At 54.0% G+C, this 18,762-nt stretch overlaps 1 protein-coding gene across 3 annotated transcripts in view; it reads right to left on the bottom strand.

The window, feature by feature from the left end:
• The window catches only part of Tmem132d (transmembrane protein 132D), a 493,036-nt gene that overhangs the window by 286,105 nt on the left and 188,169 nt on the right, over positions 1-18,762 (bottom strand). For all 3 annotated transcript variants that reach the window (XM_005402996.2, XM_005402997.2, XM_013503750.1), the window contains exon 3: positions 1,225-1,371. In XM_005402996.2, the coding sequence (XP_005403053.1) occupies positions 1,225-1,371 (147 nt within the window). The remainder of the gene's footprint in view (positions 1-1,224; positions 1,372-18,762) is intronic.

Genomic DNA, 18,762 nt, shown 5'->3' with positions numbered 1-18,762 from the left:
TTTGTCCATCCCTCTGTCTGCCCATCCGTTCGTTTACCCCATTTTAGAAGTCCTTATTGAGATGGAACCTTATTTCCCACTTGGCATGTCTAGCACAGACATCAGGTGGGTCAGTCCGTCCCTGTGAAAGCATCAGGGTCACCCAGTCTCACCATCACAAATATTTCAGGATAAACTCAAACGCAGACCTCCTCCTTATCCTCTCAACTGTGCTATGAGTGAGTCTTCCAGGAAAAGAGCTCATCAAAGCACAGCCACAGGAGAACAGCACAAACCAGCTCTGCCAAAGACCCACATTCTCAAGCTCTAGCGTTGAGCACGGGGCACAGAGGGGAACTCAAATCAAATCATCCCCGAATTGGTTTCAAATGCACCTTGGTAATGAACCAAGAAAAAAAGTAATAGCTATCAACTGAGATTCATTACCTCTGTGTTTATTAAATAATGGAAAATCACAATACTTTCCCAACACTGAGTATGAAGCTTAGAACTGCACTCTCGAAGTAATGTGTTACACACGTAGCTCCATCCTTCCATTACTCTTCAAATTTTCGGTAATATAAAGAGCAAATATAAGCCTGAGAGTGACAAAAATATGTGACCAGACTAGAAATTCTCCAGAGCCACAAACGAGCTTCAGGGAAAGTGGAATAAATCAAGAGTGGCTGAGTTTCTAAGTCTCTTTGCCCAGCTGTGAATCGACTGTCCCTAATTTGGTGGATATCAGAGACAGATTCCGCTTTTAATTTGTCCCTAGAGTGAGTCACAGTTCCTGCAACTCCACGGCAGACAGTTCACTGTTCGCTCAGAAAGCACCTCACACAAATACAATCTGCACAGCCAATGTGACACGCACGCTGGGCACAAACAGGGCTACGGACCCTTGTTTTTAACACTTGCAGAAAGAGCTGCACTATGAGTGATACCCAGGCTTCCCGGTTCACCCCAAAACACAAGTAGGAATGAGGCCCTGCTGCAGCAGAACATCATTTTTAGACAAAATCCACCTGCACGGGCGCCGGTGGTCCTGGCTGTGCTGTGGTCGGAAGCAGGGCCGGGGTGAATAAGGACCCTCGGCTCCCAAATCAGGGACTCCATCCATCTCTGCTGTAGCCACAGCGGACAGAGACGACACACCCCACGTGCAAACCGCGGCGGAAAAGAGGCTGGGGCGACAAAGCTACCGCGGCCACCGGCCTGCACGCGCCCTGCCAGGGGACTCACCCGTTTGCCGAGGCAGCAGATTTCTTGTGACACACTATGACAGCGGGTGCGTACTTCCCGGCGGACTCCGAGCTCTCCTTGACGTCCCAGATGGAGGGGCTGCTGGCCCTCACCCCGGCAATGCTCACGCCTTTCTTCACCTTGGCCCTGTGGGGACAGGAAGTGCACGTCTGAGTCAGCACCGGGGGACCCCAGACCGCTGCTTGTCCGGGAACTCGGTGACCTCATTTGCACAGGGTCGCCATGCAGTTATCAGCCCGTGCATGGTGGGATTCAAGTACAAATTTGCAGCCATCTTCCAACCCGTCTGTGCTAGTCTCTCCCCAATTATCCCCACCTTCCAATCGGGAGCAGGGCAGAGCTTTGGCCTTGAGCGGACGGTAGTTATATAAGGAGGTGGCGTGGCCTCGTCCTAGTTTATGCTGCTAATTAAAACACAAAGCAACGATCTCTCTAAAAACCCTTACACTGGAAAATCAAACAGAAAAGGGAAATAAGCTAAAACTGCAAGAGCAAACTTTCTAATACGTATGAGCCTTCCGGAGCGGCACTTCTGTGCCAGGAACCGGTGAGCCATCGTCACCTAACATCCGGTCCCCAGAGAAGTCCAAGCTCAGGACGGGGACCCAGGGGCAGACAGGCGTCAGATGCTGACAGCCCACGGCCCCGAGCCAAGGCTATCCTCGTTCCCGCTCACAGACACCCTATGAAGGCATCGCCATGGAGCCAACGGAGGGCCCAGGTCCCACGCAGCTCGTGAGTGGGGGAGCAGGACTCGAACCCCAGGCAGGATGGCGCCGGACGCTCCCCTGGTTTCCAAGGAAACAGCCGGTGCTGGAGCTGATTAACCCGGCTCCACACATATACTGCAGCGCGGCACTGTGCAGCCGGGGCTTGGTGTCCACCCACACTCTGTCCAAGCTCTGAGCAAAAGCAAATTTACCAAAGTGAGCTGTCCATCACAGCTGCAGCAATGACCCTACTTCCCCCGTCCCCTCGTTCCTTTCTCCTTCCTTCCTTTCTTCCTTCTTCCCTTCCCTCTTTCCCTTCCTTCCTCCCTCCCTCCTTTCTTCCTTCCTCCTTCCCCTCTTCCCAGGGAAAAGGGTAGATGCTGCCTGAATAGTTATTCTCCCAGACACCAGCCACTGCTCCTTGCTGGAGGAAGAGGCCCAGGTTCACCGGTTCGCTCCTGGGTCCTCACCTTTCTCTAGAAAATTTCAAATGAAAAGACACGGGTGCGATGAAAGCCTATGGTAAATTCAGTGCAACTGTGTACACAGTTGGATTTACAAACTGGCCTTTATGCTGGGAAAAACCACGGCGCCTCATGTGTTTTCTGTTTTTTGTCCCCTGGGGAGAGATGGAGGGTTTGAAGCCTGCACACTGAGGGGACTGGGAAGATGGAGGAGCAGGTGGGGGCCGTGGGACTCAACCCAGGCTGGCACTGATTGCGTCTGCATCCAGAGGACAAGGCCACGTGCTGTCTGCTAACCCCTTGGCTAGCACGATGGCAGGAGACAGGCGAGGCCACCCCCATACCAGGGCCAGTGAGGAGAAGGTGATGGTCTCGGGTGGGCTCGCAGGAGAGCGGGGACCACCCTGGCCCTAACCGAGAACTGCATACAATTTTCAGCTTTCTGTACAGGACAGAGCTGCCTCAAGGGGTCTGCAGGATCTGTTATGTTTTGTGTTTAAGACACCCCTCAGTTCCCCTGTGCATGGAAGGTGGCTGGATTGTGGGGTGCTATGCTCCATGGATGCATCTTGCCACTAGGAAGCGGGGTCTTGCCGCAGGTGGTCCAGAGGTGGGACCTGGAGGGGTGCATTCTTGTCCCCAGCCCTACCTCCTCCCTTAGCTCTCTGCTTCCTGACTGCTGCAGGTTGAGCACCATTTCCTCCCCTCTGCCGCCCTGCCCCTCCCTTGAGACCAGCAGCCATGGACCAAAACCACAAGCCCCTCCCCTCAAAGTAGCCAGTGCCTATGACCAGCTGCCCCCTTCAAAAGGCTGCTGGCAAGCCTGGCCAGCGCTGGCATCTGGGGCTGGGATTTCAGGGGTGTGCCCGCCATGCCCTCACTGGTACGGGTGGGACCCCCCACCCTGCCCATGATAGCACCTGCTACTGCACAGGGGCAAGAGCTCTTCAGCTGGCACCTGACCCCGGCTCTGGGCTCCTCCCCTGAACACATCTCAGCAGAGCGCGTGGCTCGGTGACCTGCTGACCCTGATGGTGGCCTGGGCAGCCGGGCACACATACTGCTCTGAGCTGACGCTGGAGTTGCTCCTTGTGGGTGGCCCTCAGAGCTGCACTTGAACCTTTAGAAAGCCATCATCACATGTGGTTTTGTTTCACAGGGGGAATAACACAGTTTGTGTTCAAATAATGGCTGCAGAGGGAATACCTGGGACATGGCTATTTCTAAACTGGGAATTTGGAGCACCGGTTGGAAGCCACCTGCCCTCCAAATACTTGGTGAAATGTTCTAAAGAACAAGCTACGGCCACCACTTTGCAAATTCAAGCTGGGGTAGGCAGCCAAGATGCATGGTAAAAAATGTTCCATTTGCCACGGACAGCAGCTCTTACATTAAGACAGATTCTAGAGCCGACCCATTCACTCTCGCCAGATTGACGTTGAATCAGATTTGCCTTAAATAAGTAGGTCAACCACCTGGCTCTGGCAATCTTCTCAGGAAACAGAAGACATCAGTACCCAGGCCTTTTCAGACGGACAATGGGCTTAGACCTTTCTTAAATTTTATGCCTAAGTAGGATGCTCAGAATTTGGATAATGCTTCTCCAGGAAAGGTGACAGCTGCTTCTTTAACCCACTCAGTACCCAACGCTTGTTGCTAATGATTCCATTGTGGCTCCGGTAAGCTATCCTTTATAGCATTATACCTCTTCTTGTTCTTTAAAATTTCACATTTTTGTTAGTCCACATTGGCCACGCAGGGTGACTGCATTCGTGGTGGGGAGCTGGCGGGTGCACACAACATGCCGCAGTTCCTTTTCCGTCCCTGTTGCCCCTCGCCCCATCCCTGCATCTCTTTCGCAGAGGAAATCCCTCCGGAGTGTTGGGAGGCGGCTGAGAACCGTGCCTCACAGACCCACAACATGCTCCCAGGAGGCACCTTCCTGGGCAAGTTGGTGCGTTCAAGTCAGGCGGGGGTTGCTGGGGGTCCCGTGTGGGTGCCAAGGAGGGTGGCCAGGGAGGAACCGGGCGCTGGCCCACAAACAGGGCTGCATCCCAGGTGTGCACCAGCCCTGGCCACGTAGGCGCGACCATTCTGAGACGCTCATCCCGGGGCCGGAAGTGGCACTGCTGGAACACGACGGCAGTTCTTAGAACCCGTGCGGATCGGCCCCACCGGGTCTGAACCCAGCGCTAATTTCTTCTTTGTTTATGACAACTGAGTTACTTCCAGTCATTAATGGAAGTTTTATAACCTACTTGTGGCTCAATAAATACAGGTTACACTGACAGCCTCATTAAGCAGAGATAAACAGAGCACTTGATTTCCGAAGACACGCTGCTGAGGATTTATATTTAATAATATATCTACCTCCGTGGTAGGAGAAAAAGCCGCAATTTTCCCCAGAGTGGGCACGCGGGCTGCACTGGCACAAAAGCCCGGCTTGGGCTGAGGGTGCGTGTTTTTAAAGTGCGACAGACCAGTGGGCGCAGGATTAATGCATGCCTGCGTCTTACATATGACGCGCATTCTGTGTACCTAGTACGTGTCCAGTGCACACACGCGCGCACACGCACACACACACACACACACACACACACACACGCACTGTTCCAAACACAGCACCGGGAACACAGTGGACACTAGGAAACACCAGGAGCCTCGGCACAGAATGGAGGCGTACACACCCCACTGCCCCCTCGGGGTAGCGCGCCCAGCTCTGCTCCCGTGGTCTGCCCCTCTGTGGCTCTGGCCCCTGAGGACAGAACTGCAAGTCCAGAGCATCTCTCTTCCACCCTAGCTGGGGCACAGCTGCGGAAGCCAAGCCAGGCTCACCGGAAGCCACCGGCTGGAGTTTAATCCTGGGCAGGGAGCCTCTGCAGAAGGACAAGGGTGGAGGACGCGGCCAGCCTGTGGCCTGGGGACATCTTGTCCCCTCTCCTCCCCTCTGCTCCTCTAGAATGAGCTCGTGCAGCACTCCCACCCTCCCCGCAGCCCTGCTGTAACGGGTGCTGCAATCCTACAGAAGGGGAGGGTGGGACTGCTGTGACCCAGGCCCGGGACCTGGTCCCCTCGGACAGGAGCAATCGCTCTAAGTCCCAGCTTAGCTCCTGGCTCTCCCACGCAGCCCCTGGGGGATAAAGGCCAACGTGGCCCTGCCTGTTGGAGCCCTGGCTCTGCTGAGCTGTCAGAAGCTGCCGTCCTGAGGGACTGAAATGGTCAAACACCGAGAGGGATCTACGTGTGTGTGTGTTGGGGGGGTTCCCCACATCCCGAGAGAGGAGCCCGGAGAGACAGTGGGGAGCGTGGCCTGGATGGGCGTGGCCCCAGGGACGGGTCTGACCTGTGGAGGGCGTGGCATCAAGAAAGGTGTGGCCGGGGCTGGGGATTTAGCTCAGCGGCAAAGCGCTTGCCTGGCAAGCGCAAGGTCGTGAGTTCGGTTCCTGGTACCGGAGAAAACCAAAAAAAAAAGGTGTGGTCCCCAGGAGGGCGTGGCTATGGAGGGTGTGGCCTGGGCTTGGGGAGGGGTGGCCCGAAGAAGGGTGTGAACTGCAAGGGGTGAGGCCACAAAGGGGCTGGCTTCGGAAGGGTGTGGCCTAGGAGAGGGCGGGGTTTGGTGGGCGTGGCCCCCCCGAGGCCCAGCCTCCTCAGGCCCAGAGGTAGCCGGCAAGGGAGGCAGGTGCTGGATCCCCTGAGCTCCATGGGCGGCATCACCACGGTGATTAGAGCCCACGCCCACACGCACGAGGACAGGCGGTTCACGCTGGGGCCCGCAGCTCAGCGCCGGGACCTTCGAGATCCCGCCAGGCTTCCCCAGCCTCTGCCCGGTGCTGACCTCGCCAGTGTCCGCAGACCGGAAGCCTTCACCATCCTGTGCTCTTCCCCATCCGCCAGACAGACCCGAAGGTCCAGAAGCCGCCTGGTGCCCTTGAGCCGTCCTGACCCCAGTAAGTCAAGCCTTCTGAGTGAGTCAATCAGTCAGTCAGTGAACTCACACAGGTCAGAGGAAGAAAGCAAAGTCACCCAGAGTTCCACCACTTCCAACCTGAGCTCGCAGTACTTCCACCACCATTCTCCTGGTCTTTTGTTCACGCCCATCTTACAATTTTACATAAGTTGGATCATATCCAGGACGGCCGCATAGCCACACAGCTTGTACCCGGAGTAACCCCAGGGCTCCGTTCATATAGTGTGACATAAATGGGCTTTGCAGAGTTGTGCAGTGCGCAACCTGGACAACTGCTCTATGATATGATAACTCTGACTGGATAAAGCAGGCTGCTGAGGTCAGAGGTCATGCTGGTCTCTTCTCTGCTGGGTCCGGAGACAAGACACCTTGAAGCAGACAGAGGGGTGACCAGCCACTTATGCGGGAGAGTCCAGCGACAGAGCACTGTCTCAGGGCCCGTGGTAGGGGCAGCATGCAGTCGAGTCCCTGCCAACCCTGCTGCTGGTGCAGGGCCCTCTGGCCTCCCCCTTTGCACCTACTCTGTGGACAGAGATCTCTGCCTCCTCACAGCCACTGTGCCCCACTGTTGGCCCCCGCCTTGAGGAGAACTGGGTAATCACCGAGCCACCCTGCCCTTGTTTATTCACTCAACAAGCTCTTCGGCACCAAGTCCCACCTGGATCCCAGCGCGCAGCCTGGGTCCGAGACAGGGTGGCCACACACACGTGCACACGCATGGACATGGCTTGCTGTGCAACTAGGTGCTGTGTGACCCCGGGAAGGGATGCCTTGCAGGGGTTTCATATTTTATTAACTTTCTTACATTGAAAAACAATGTGGGGAAGTGGTAGATAATTCGGTGGGGATCAATAATGAAGTGGGGCTACAGGACAGGCCCCCTCCACGACGGGTTTCCATGTCCCGTGTTCTCCCAAGCACAGTGTGGGATTCATAAGATAGCAAGACATGCATGCACACACATGTGTCCTGAAAAAAGACTGTGACGCACCGTTCCCTCTGCACCTCTCCACACGCACACAGAGCACAACCCAAAGGCAGGAACACATCGGAGGGCAAAATAAAGGGTGGATAACAGGAGCCAGGAGAGATCTGCAGAGAGGGAGGGAAAGGAATTAAGATGTGCTAGGTATGGCACCAGCTCCCCGCAATGGGTGTGGATAGCGTGTACCACAAGCGTGTTCAGTACTTCTGAAAACCAAAGCGTTTTAAAAGTCTGGGAAACATTTACAGACCCACTGCATCTGTATAACTATATACTGATCCACTGTGTCAAAGTATTTGAATGGATTCTACTTGACTGCGTCTCTCAGATAGACAGACAGGTGTTTTTCAATCCCAAAAACAAGCACGCCAGAGAATTTCCACATACAGTTAGTCACTCACACAGAAACTTCATCTATATGGGGAAAACGCAAAGAGCCGGGTGTGGTGGCACATGCCTGTAATCACAGCACCCAGGAGGCTGAGGCAGGAGGATCACCATAAATTTAAAGGCAGCCTGGGCTACATAGTAAGTTTAGGACCACACTAGATGATATCATGAGACCCTCCTCAAAGAAAAAAGAAAGCAAGCAACAACAAACCAAAAGGAATTTCCAAATCCAAACAGATGCACAGGACCTGTTCGGGTGGAATTTGCCACGTGGTGGTCCCACCTGCTTCCAAACTGAGTGACACAGCTTCTTGCCTTTTTGGCCCGTGCAGCTCGGGAGAAAAACAGTGTATCATTCCATGTGGTGGTGCTGAGCATCTGTCATAGATTTCCTCTAAAAACAAAGCATTTTTAAAGGTCTGGAAACACTTGTGGACCCACTGCACTTCCTGGTCTGTGAAATGCCGCTCACATCTTTTGCCCCTCACCATTTCTCCATCGTTGCGTTTTTGTTGTTTATTAGAAAGCTGATTTTCAGCAGATCAATCCCTTGATCCTTCTGGAATTTATTTTGGTTTGAGGCGTGCAACAGAGCTCCAGCCTGATTTCCCCCTCTCGTGTGGTTTCCGTCAAGCTGTTTATTAAATGATTTACCCTCCCGCCGCCCGCTGATCCGCACTGCCGTTGTTAGTGTGTACTAAACTCCTCTCCGTTTGCGGCTAGGCTCGGCCTCCCCGCGCGCTTCCATTGATCTGGCTGCCTTCCTGCACCCGCCGCGGTCTCCAGCGCCACAGCTCGTGACCTATTTCAGCGTGAGGCAGGGCTGTGCCCCGTCCTCTCCGGGGTAACTCAGCGCTCGTACTTCAAGGCCGTTGCTGCCAGCACACGGTGGAAGGCAGACTTTCCATCCAGAGAGTAAAAAGAAGACCCCGAAGAAAGAAGGAAGAACCGGAAACAGGGGCGGCACAGGGGTGGGGAAGGGGCCACGAGGTTGGGACGCCCCCTGGGGTGTGACGTCATGACAAGCTGCCAGGGGATGGCTGAGTCAGAGCTTCCTCTTCCAGCCGCTGCTGCCCGCCTGGACCAGCTTCCGCTGGACACAGGCCTGGGTTCCCTGAGGCCGTGACGACAGCCTCCAGCAAGGTCCCTCTTCTTTCTCCTTGCAGGCTTGGGATTTTCCGGGAGCTACAAGAAAAGAGCAACCCCTCCCACATTTAGAGACCCATTGCGTTTTTATGACTGTATACTAGTCCCCCATGTCAAAGTATTTGAATGGACGATTCTGATGATTTCCATTCAAATAGGGCCCCTGGACACGCCACCGTCCCCCCAGCGCGAGCTGAGCCTGGCAGGGACTGAGGCCGCCTGGCAGGGACTGGCTCACCCTGGTGGAGCCGGGTGAGGAGCAAGCCTGCAGGAAGTCACGCGTGGATCAGGCGCCTGCATCCTGGGAGCGGCGCGGTCCCCGGTTCGCGAAGGCTGCCTCCACCCTCCTCCTCCTCCCTCCTCCGTCCCACGGCCGTGCAGTGGTGAGAGCTCGACACTCGCCCGCCCTGGCACCTGGCCTTCCCAGGAGACAGATGTGTGCACAGCCGTTCCGCAGCCTCGGGACCCTGCTCCAGCTCGGCGCGCAATGGCCCCTTGCGCCAAGTGCCTAAGCACCCGGCAGTTCGGCGACGTGCGGCTCGGTGCTGCCTGACACAAGTCTGACTCCGCCCATTCCCTGACAGGAACTCTGCCCCGCCCGGCCCCCGGTGCCCGCCCTTCCATGCGCCGCCCTGAGTGGACAGAAAGCGTCGGTACAGACGCAAAGGCAAAGCGCAAACGCGGTTCTTTGCGCGGACAGCTTCCCGTGCTCCCGCAGCCCTGGCTACCCAGCGTGGTGAGGAGCAGTGGAGTCCAGCAGGGTCCCCACCTGTCCTCGGCGGGCGGGTGACGCAGGGAGCGCTGCGACCCAGGCTGCAGGGATGTGGCCCACGTGGCCGTCGCCGTGCAGAAGCGCCAGGTGCCCTGGGCCCGGGCTGGCCGGGCGGGTCTGCGTTGCACTCCTGAGCCCTGTTGGGCTCTTTTGCCGAAGTGGGGGACAGAAAATTGGGGCTTCATTGTGTCACGGGACCCTGGAGGCCAGGTCAGGACTCAGTGCCCGGCCTCTCTCCCACTCCAGCGCTTTGACCAGCTGTGCACCGCTATGAGTTTACTTTCTGTACGTAGGAAATTCGTACCTAGCTCTTGCTCATAACATGCAAGCTTCACAAACAGCTCCTCGTTTCTTTCTTCTGAGGTAAGTAACAGCTTTAATTAAATCCCGAAGCCCTGCTGCTAAAAGAAAGATTATTAAATATACACATATATTTAAGTAAATATATTCAATCTAATATTATTAATTTTCATGGGAGAAATTCTGATGATTTCATGCAAAGCTTGAGCCAGGCCTGCATCTTCTTGCCCACAGAAGGACACATCCAGCCCAAGGTCACAGCCGGCAGCAAAGAGAGGCCACAGCGGCCCGCGCCTTGGCCTGGCCCCTGGGGCACAGAGGGCATGGGGCATGCCGCCTGCGTCGTGGGAGCTTCTAAGGCTTTGAAGACAGCTTTGCAGGCCCCATGGACCACTGCTCCCCTTGGCACATGACAGCTGACTGAGACGTGCTAATCTGGTTTGCAGGCGGAATTCAGATGTAGTCACCTGGGCTTTCTAGCGCTACCGCACAGAGCACCTGAGAGCGCTGGCCCCAGACATCAGACACGAGTCTCCCAGTTCCGGGCCGCAGAGCACAATCAGCGTCTGAGCCCGAGTGGCCTCGCTCTGAAGTGGATCGGTTCTGGTGGCCCTGCACACGGCACCCCTCTCTCCACCTTCACCCTCTCGTGCTGAGCTGCCCACCCTTCCAGGGAGCCCACCCGCCCACCTCCAGGGACAGCCCGTGCACACCGTGCCGGGCACTCAGCACCCACGCTCTTGGCCACATGCGAGGACACTGCTCTTTGTCCCCAGCTGGCTGCCTGTGTTGGGAAACACTTAAGTAACAATTTCACGGCCGTCCCCAGCCGTGGCGATGACACAGAATGCTAAGAGCTGAGCCGGCTGTAAAGGACAAAGAAAACCCTGGTGGTGCTTGAAGGCACGGTGGCCATGTTTCCCAGGGTGAGCATGGCAGCCACTCCCTCCTATCTCTTAAGCTCCTCCCTTGAGGAGAACATGGGAAAGAAGCCTTGTGCCGTAGGCCACACGATGCCCTGAGACTCAGGAGTCACTTCTGTGACCTCTGCCTTCGGAGCCTGGGGCCAGCACAGAAGAGCCAGCTGCCGCAGGAGGAGAAGCAGCCAGCAGCCCGGTCCCATGTGACAGCCGGACCTGCTGGGCCAGGCCAGAACCAGCACCCGCCTCCAGAGAGCTCCGGGCTGCCATGGTCCCATCCCCTCGCAAGGCCTTCCCGAGGGCCTGAGGCTGTGGAGCGGTCACCCACACATCCTCCCGCCCTTCCCAGGTCCTGCTCATGGCATCTCTGGCCGGAGTCCACAGTGTGGCTTTAGGGTGCTCTGCACCACACTAGAGAAAGTGGACAGCAGTGTGCTGACCAGAAGTGAGCGGTCAGCTCCCCCGAGTCCTTGGTCCCATCACGGCCCTGGAGGTCACCAAGTGCAGCTCGCGGAAGGGATTTGTCCTACAGTGCTTTTTCTGATGTAATTATTTCATCTTGACAATTTGAACCAATACTAAGACATTAAGATGCTTCCTTTAAAAAGTCCTCCAGAATCTTGGCTTCTCTGGAAACATAATGCGACGATACCTGAGCAACAGACCTCCATAACATCAACGGGCTGCAGCTGCCGCCTTCACGCAGGACACCACTCCTTCCTCCAGCCCAGTTCTCATCGTCCCCTAGGGACCTGCAAACACGGACGTCTTCCTTGCAGAATTCTGTCCCCGTCACCGCCTGATTGTGCCCCGAGGCCAAACAAGTTTAGGACCCGTGTTTGTCCCGGGAAGAGACAAAGGGGCCAGCGCTGTCACCCTGCCAGCATCCACAGGCTTCAACAGTCTCATACTCATGCCCTGGCAAGGAAGTAGAGAGTGCTACACACCGCGATTCCTAATTGAAGAGTACTCAGCGGGGATGTGGCAGCAGCATTACACGGGTAGGAATAAAATCTAAGTCCTTTTCTGACAGGAAGTCCTCCTGCAAAGATTGGGGCGGGTTCTTGCTCACTAGATTCGAATTCAGGCGTGTCATGACCACGCACCAACTCCCAACAGGAGAGGAATCACTGGGTACCCGAACATGGGCTGAGAAGTATCTTTAAAAGTCATGCTACGGAAATGAAAATTGACATTTATCTGACATGTTTAGGTAAAGCAAGTTAATAGAAAAGGAAAGGAGACTGGTGTTTGTGGAGGGCTGAGGGTGGGCATCAGGAATAAATATCCATGGGCCCAATCATGATGGAAATATTCTAGACGTAACTGTAACAACTGCACAGCTACAGATTTACTAAAATCACTCAATTCTACAACCACAATGGCTGAGGGTTACGGCACTTAAACTACACCTCAATAAAGTTGTTTAAAAGAAAAGATGGAGAGAGACAGTGCGGTTGAGGAGGCCTGAGAGTAGATGAATGAGTGGTGTTCAGGAAGAGCTGAAGGGCATGTTCCTCTGAAGTCTGGAAATGCCTCCACCAGGTATTTACACATGCGCTGGCTGGTGACAGAAACGCTGAGCTGGGGACAGGAAGCCGCATCCTGACTGCTTCCCCCACCCGAACATCTGTGATGGTTCAGATCTAAAATTTCTCCCGAAGTCTCCTATGTGGGGGAGCAATGGAGACCACTTTGAAACAGACCTGAGCAGGACTTAAATTAATCAATTAGCTTTTCATGTTCCCTTGTGAATCTTTCCAAGGCCTAGAAATGGCGGACTCACAGTAAGTGAACCTCTGTGAGTCACTAATCCTTACTAAAACCTATAATGATGGATGAAGCTGGAAATCCTCAAAGGATAAGACAAGATCACAGGCAAGATCACAGACACCTGGATCCAATCTCAACTAGATAAAGATGGCAGGCATCTCACTCCTGGGTGGATTAACTTAGTACCTTACTTGTAGAAGTCCTTGAGTGGTTCTGGCCTTCTTGAGTACTCCCCTCCCTTCTGATAACTAAGGAAATAGGGACCACCCAGAGAAGGTCTTGGTCTTAGCCCCAAGAGAATCCCAAATTCTATGAGAGGGCTTTGATCCTCCTGGAACCCTGAAATCATTCCATTTACTACTTTTTATTTAGCCTTCGCCACACACTCATTCCGGAGATTGTGGACCTGATCAGCCCTCAGTAACTAAGGGATATTAGTAACCTGATAGGGGAGGTGACTGCATCATGGGGCACTGTGCTCACCAGTGGATTCACCTGTGATGAGCTCATAGCTGACTGTGCCATCAGGAGGCAGGTCCTGATCAGAGCTGGTCATTGGGCATGACCTGGAAGGGGGTATTCCTGTGCCAGGGTCCTCCATCCTCTCTGTAGGGGGCATAGGGTGAGCAGCTCTCCTCCACCAGGCCCTCTGTCATGCTATTTCTGCCTTGGAGCTGGCCAACCATGGACTGAACCCATGGAAACTGTGAACCAATTAACTCTCTCCTTTAAATTGTAGGTGTAGGGTACTTTGTCCTAGCAACTAGAAAGTGATTAATACAACACTTATCCATCCCTTTCTACTGATAATCTATGATCTACCAGTATCTATTATCTATCCATTTACCTTCTATCTATTGATCTATCATCTATAATATCTGTCTATTCTCTAAATCTGTCCATGTATTGCTCTACAATCTATCATCTATCTATAGCTATAACTATTCTCTACCATTTATCTGTCACTTACTTATGTATCTATGTGTGCATGTATGTATGCATCTATCTGCCTATCAAGTATCTATTACCTAGTTCTCAATCATCCCTGGATAGTACCTATTTCCCCAAGCACAAAATGTCACACCTCAATCCTGACGTGCAGGTCACCCACAGTCTGGCTCAGATGACATAATGCTGCCCCAGTCTGAGAGCCGCTGGCACAAGCAAGTTCACTATGCCACCTGTGTCCACTGCTGCAGGCTGGCAGCAGCCACCCTACAGCTCCGTGCTGCCCCCACAGCCTCTGGGATGCCTGGCCAGGGTCCCCTGGGTGCCTAGCTCCATGGGAGTCGCTGCTGCACTGTCACCCCCGCACCCTCACTCTTAGTCTCCACTCTGCCCTCACCCCCTGTGCTCTGGACGCCAGGGCCCCCTCTGTGATGGTCTAAATCTAGCCTGTAAAGCCAGGCTCTGCCTCCTGTCTGCTTGGTCCATGCCCACTCCTGTGACCTCTGCCCTCCACGTGGTCTCCACCCCACCCAGGAGCTTGACATGGGGGACACTGTCACATGGGAACTGGGGGCCTAGCGTCCACTCTCCAGCTGATGGGTGGGGTCCGGAGCCCAGGGTGACTTGAGACCCGTGCCAGGTCCCAGGTGCCCATGGTCCCAGCTCAACACCACAGAAAGAGGGGCTGGGAAGAAACACTCACGGGTGGCTCTCCAGGCTGAGGGCCGTGGAGGCTCTGTCTTACCCCCAAGGGTATCTGAGGAGAACGCTGTCTTCCCCATGGTCCTCGCCATCTCCGAACTCACTGGGCCTGCGGTAGATGCTTGCTCTGCTCACGGACACAGCCCTGGTTCTCCATAAGCAGATTCCACCCAGGAGTGCTACAAGGGTCCATCACGGTCTCCACCTTCCACAAATCTGACCCAGAGGGGCAGATGCCCTGTTCCTTGGGTGTTAGTCTGGGGGCCCAAATCACCCTCCCCCAGACTGTTGGGTGAGACCTCCCCACAGTGCTGATGCAAGCTGCAAGGCACGGTGGGAGCCCTGTCCCCTCCACGCCGGCCTCTGCGGGGGTCTCTTCCACAGCCACACCTGCTATGGCTCCTCTCCAGCCCTCCCTCCGGCTCTCTGGGGCCCAGGCTGGAGCCATGGAAAAGGACTTGCACCCTGCCCAGGCTGGTGGCCCACGGACTGGAACACACCCTCTTGGAGTGGAGTTAGACTTGTGTCTCCCAGTAAACTGGAGCAAAAGACACCCAGGAAGGCCTCGGCAATGAGAACAGAGGCAGGTTGGCCTGGGGCAGGCGTGAGGGCGCAGGTGGATGGATCTCAGAGAGAGGTGGCACAGAGAGAAGCCTGATGCCGAGACCCATGAGAAAGGAGTTGGGGGACCACAGCTCCTGCACTGCTTGTTGAGAAACCGCAGTGTCCCTGGAGGACACTTTCCAGAACCAAAGGCTCGGCTCCCACTCTCCTGGCTCCGCCTCCCTCACCTAAGGTCAAGACCACTGTGGCATCCGGTGTTGCCCAGCCCCTTGCTCCCTTTCCTAGAGGAGAAACCGGGTCCTGCTCCCCCAGGTTCCCACCAGCTGCCTCGAGGACGTGGCCAAGGTGCATGGCCCAGCGGGGGAGACTCTGGACTCAGCTTCCTGCACTTCCTTAGCATTGTGGATCCTGCTGAACCAGAGCCTCTGGTCCTTTCTCCCTGCTTCTCTGCCGCCTTCTCCCTGTCCCTCTGTCACCTCTGTCACCTGAGCAATTCTCTCCTCCAACCCCTCTGTGTCCCTGAACCCCCACCCCTCCCAACAGCACAGCTGCCCTGCAATTTCCCTGTCCTTCTCCCCTCCTTCCAAGACACCAAACACCCTGCCAATTCTTCGGCTGTCAGTAAAACAATGACGGTAATCGGGCTGCAGCACATTGCTAATTCCCTTGCAAAGCCTTCTCTCCCACACCGGAAAGAGAAGCTGATGACACGAATTCAGAGTCGGCTTTTATTAGTGCCGACAGCCCGGTGGCATTCACGCAGAGCTGGTGCGTGTTGCAGGGCACCGGGGGATTAGGTTGAGCCCACAAAAGGACTGCTGTGACTCGGAGGACACTCGGGGGAAGGTGGGTTAGTCCCAGGAAGACCTGTGGAAGAATGAGCTGCGGAAGGACACGGGCTAGACTGAAGCCACAGCGTCGCCCTGGTGTGTGACCTCAGCCGCTCAGCTGAGCGTGATTGCCTGCTGAGCACACAGTGTCCTGTGAAAGTGGCCAGGGAGCAGAACTCTAGTTCAGAAACACTGATGTGTAAAAAGACATCCGATGTCATCGGAGGAGACCAGATGTTTCAGACACTGTGCAACTTACTTTGCAGGTCGTGTTGTTTATATTTCAAGTAAACTTTCAGAGAAAGGTGAGAGCAGAGTGAGCAGTGTCTGGCTCCTTGAAAGCTCTGGACATGACTCTGCTGCTTCACCGCAGTTCCCTCAGGGGCCCGGTGCGATGACAGACGAGATGGAAAATGCAGAAAAACACTTGTTCGTGACACACGTTGAGGCAAGCTGCTTTTGGACATTATGGTTGGAATGGTTCACACTTTTTGTAGGTGACAGAGAACCCGCAGATATGCATAGAAAGCCAGGGCTGGTATCAAAACGGGACGCTTAAATCTTGGGTGATTGGATTGCAGAGAATTTCTCTATTTTCCTTTTACTTTTTCCAATTAAGACACTACTTTTCTGTCATAAATGTGCAGACATCTATTTTGCCTTGGTTGCTCCAAACCCAGCATAGCATGGGAAAGGTGCCCAGCCTGGGAAGAATGAAACTCTCTCCTCTGCCATGTTGCCCCTGACAGAGCCCTCCTGACCAACCCACATCCCAGCATCATGGTCCCTAAGCCCGAGTTGGAGCAAAGGAGATACTTCCGCCTCAGCCCCCGCTCCTGCCAACACCTGGCACCTCGAATGGACATGGGGTGGAGAGAGGACCCCAAGGTCTCCCCAAAGCCCAGGCCCAGGCTGAATCCTAATACATCCTGCTGTGTATTGAGGAAGCTTCCACGACTTCCGCTGGGCCCGGAATGCAGGTTTATCCGGCAGACGTGTCTGAGTGAGACGCACAGGCAGACAGCGCCTCCAGGACTGCTCCGTAACACGTGGCTTCCTTTTAAAGCACAGACCAGGAATAATTTTGCAATTGTACTTGGGCCTCTTTTGTACCTGAGGGTCCAATAACCCAGGCCCCTTGCTGTGCTCTGCACCCTGGAAATCACACTGGCCCCAGTCATGTGGACCCACTTCAATTAAAACGAGTTAAAATAAAATGAAATAAATTCAGCTCCTGGTTGCATAGCAACAGTTCAGGAGCCAGAAGGCCCCCTTGGACATGGACTACCTACCTCACTGGACAGCACAGGTACAGCGCATTTCTGTCATCACGGAAAAGTCTGTCGGAGCAGAGCTCCGGAATAATTTTGACAAAAGTCTGTCTCCCCAGGCACATTTTGAAGTTGACATTTAAAATTTTCCATACTAAGCTGCAAAGGTTGGAATTTTCAGTATATTGTAACTATTGACATTTTGAAATCAAACTGCTATATCCTACTTTTAAAAGTATTCACTGGAATCTAAATACCATAGTGACTTGATAAGCACCATTATTCACTTTGGAAAAAAAAATAAATCTCACAATCACACCGTCTCTTGTTTACAAGTTAAGTTCTACACTGGCCATTTTTTCCCCTTTGGATTCCCTGCCTATTTTACTTCTTTCATAGAATTTTTACCTTGTGTTCTGTTTTTATGTTCGAGGGTCTGTTATCGATCACTCTGGTATTCCCTGCAACACAATATGCATATAAATTCAGGTTTATTTTTTCCTTGTGCCCATGGTGTCCAAATGCTTCCTCACAAAAACAAAGACTAACTTGGTGATAGCCAGGGATGGGGAGGTACAAGCATGAACAGGTCCGGGGCCTCGCGTACAGTATCCACAGGGAAGCTACAACAGTTAACTGTGCTGTCAACTTGAGTAAGAAACGCCTAGCAGATTGGTTTAACACAGTTCTGGGTGGGCCTGGGTGATAGAGACCTACAGAAGACAGAAGACCCGCCCTGGGCGTCGGTGGCACCAACCAATAGGCTTGAAGCTTGGATGGAATAAAAAGGGAAAGAAGGAGGTCTCGCTTGTGTTTCTTCAGAGGATTCCAGTTTCACCATCACCTTTGGACTCCTGTCTCTAGGCTTCCAGGGCAGAATCATCTCCTTCCCACGCTGGCTCGCATGGCACTCTGCAGCGAACACTAGGCTTTGGCCTTCGACTAGATCCCCCAGCTCTTGCAGGCGTGTGGCCCTGCTGCATTCCTCTACCCCTAGTGAGCTCTCACGGATACAGAAGGGTGTGTTTAGCAATCTGGCAACCAGTCCACAACGCTATCTCCGTCAGATCCCCCTGGTGTATCCGATCTGTATTTGTCAAGTAAATATTTTGAAATAAATAAAACGTCTACCTTGAGACGTCACTATAATTTTTCCATACTCACTTAAGCAAAAATTAATAGGTCATAAATTGCAAAGAACAATTACTCTACATAAAACAGTGAAATGCTATGAGAAACGCACTGAGCAATGACAGAAATGGGGTTGTGCAGTAGGCATGCTTTACTGCACTGTTTAAGTCACAGACAACACCAACTTTACTGACTTCAAGTAACACAGATTTGGGTTTTCCTCAGAGGGGTGCTCTGGGTGCAGAGATGGGGATGCAGGCTGCTGGACCCCCTGCCCAGGATGCTAATATCACCCCATGGTGCTCCAGTATTCCCCAACCAAAGAAAGTCCTGGAAAAAAAATCTCATTCTGCTTCAAGAGCGCATCCTTGGGACTCGTGTCACACTGGCCGCCGCAAGTCACGTGGCTACAGGTTCCTTCGCAGGGTCAGGGAGATGGCAGACTTCTCTGGGTCTGACCTGGACCGACAATGTAAAGCAATCCCAAAATACTTCCCAGTATGCCATGGATGATGAGCTGCCTTGGTCTTGGAGTGTCAGCAATCTCTGAGAAGCTGCAGGGCACCTGGACTGCCTGTTTGTCTTCCAAATCTGCATCTGTGTGCAGACCCCAGCGAGGAGGACCAGGCAGGGGACAGGTGTGG

Source organism: Chinchilla lanigera, unplaced genomic scaffold (assembly GCF_000276665.1).
Source record: "Chinchilla lanigera isolate Chin_1 unplaced genomic scaffold, ChiLan1.0 scaffold00081, whole genome shotgun sequence".
NCBI classification, from domain to species: domain Eukaryota; kingdom Metazoa; phylum Chordata; class Mammalia; order Rodentia; family Chinchillidae; genus Chinchilla; species Chinchilla lanigera.
Note: the sequence above shows the minus strand (reverse complement) of the source record. Positions and strands in the feature narration are given on the sequence as shown.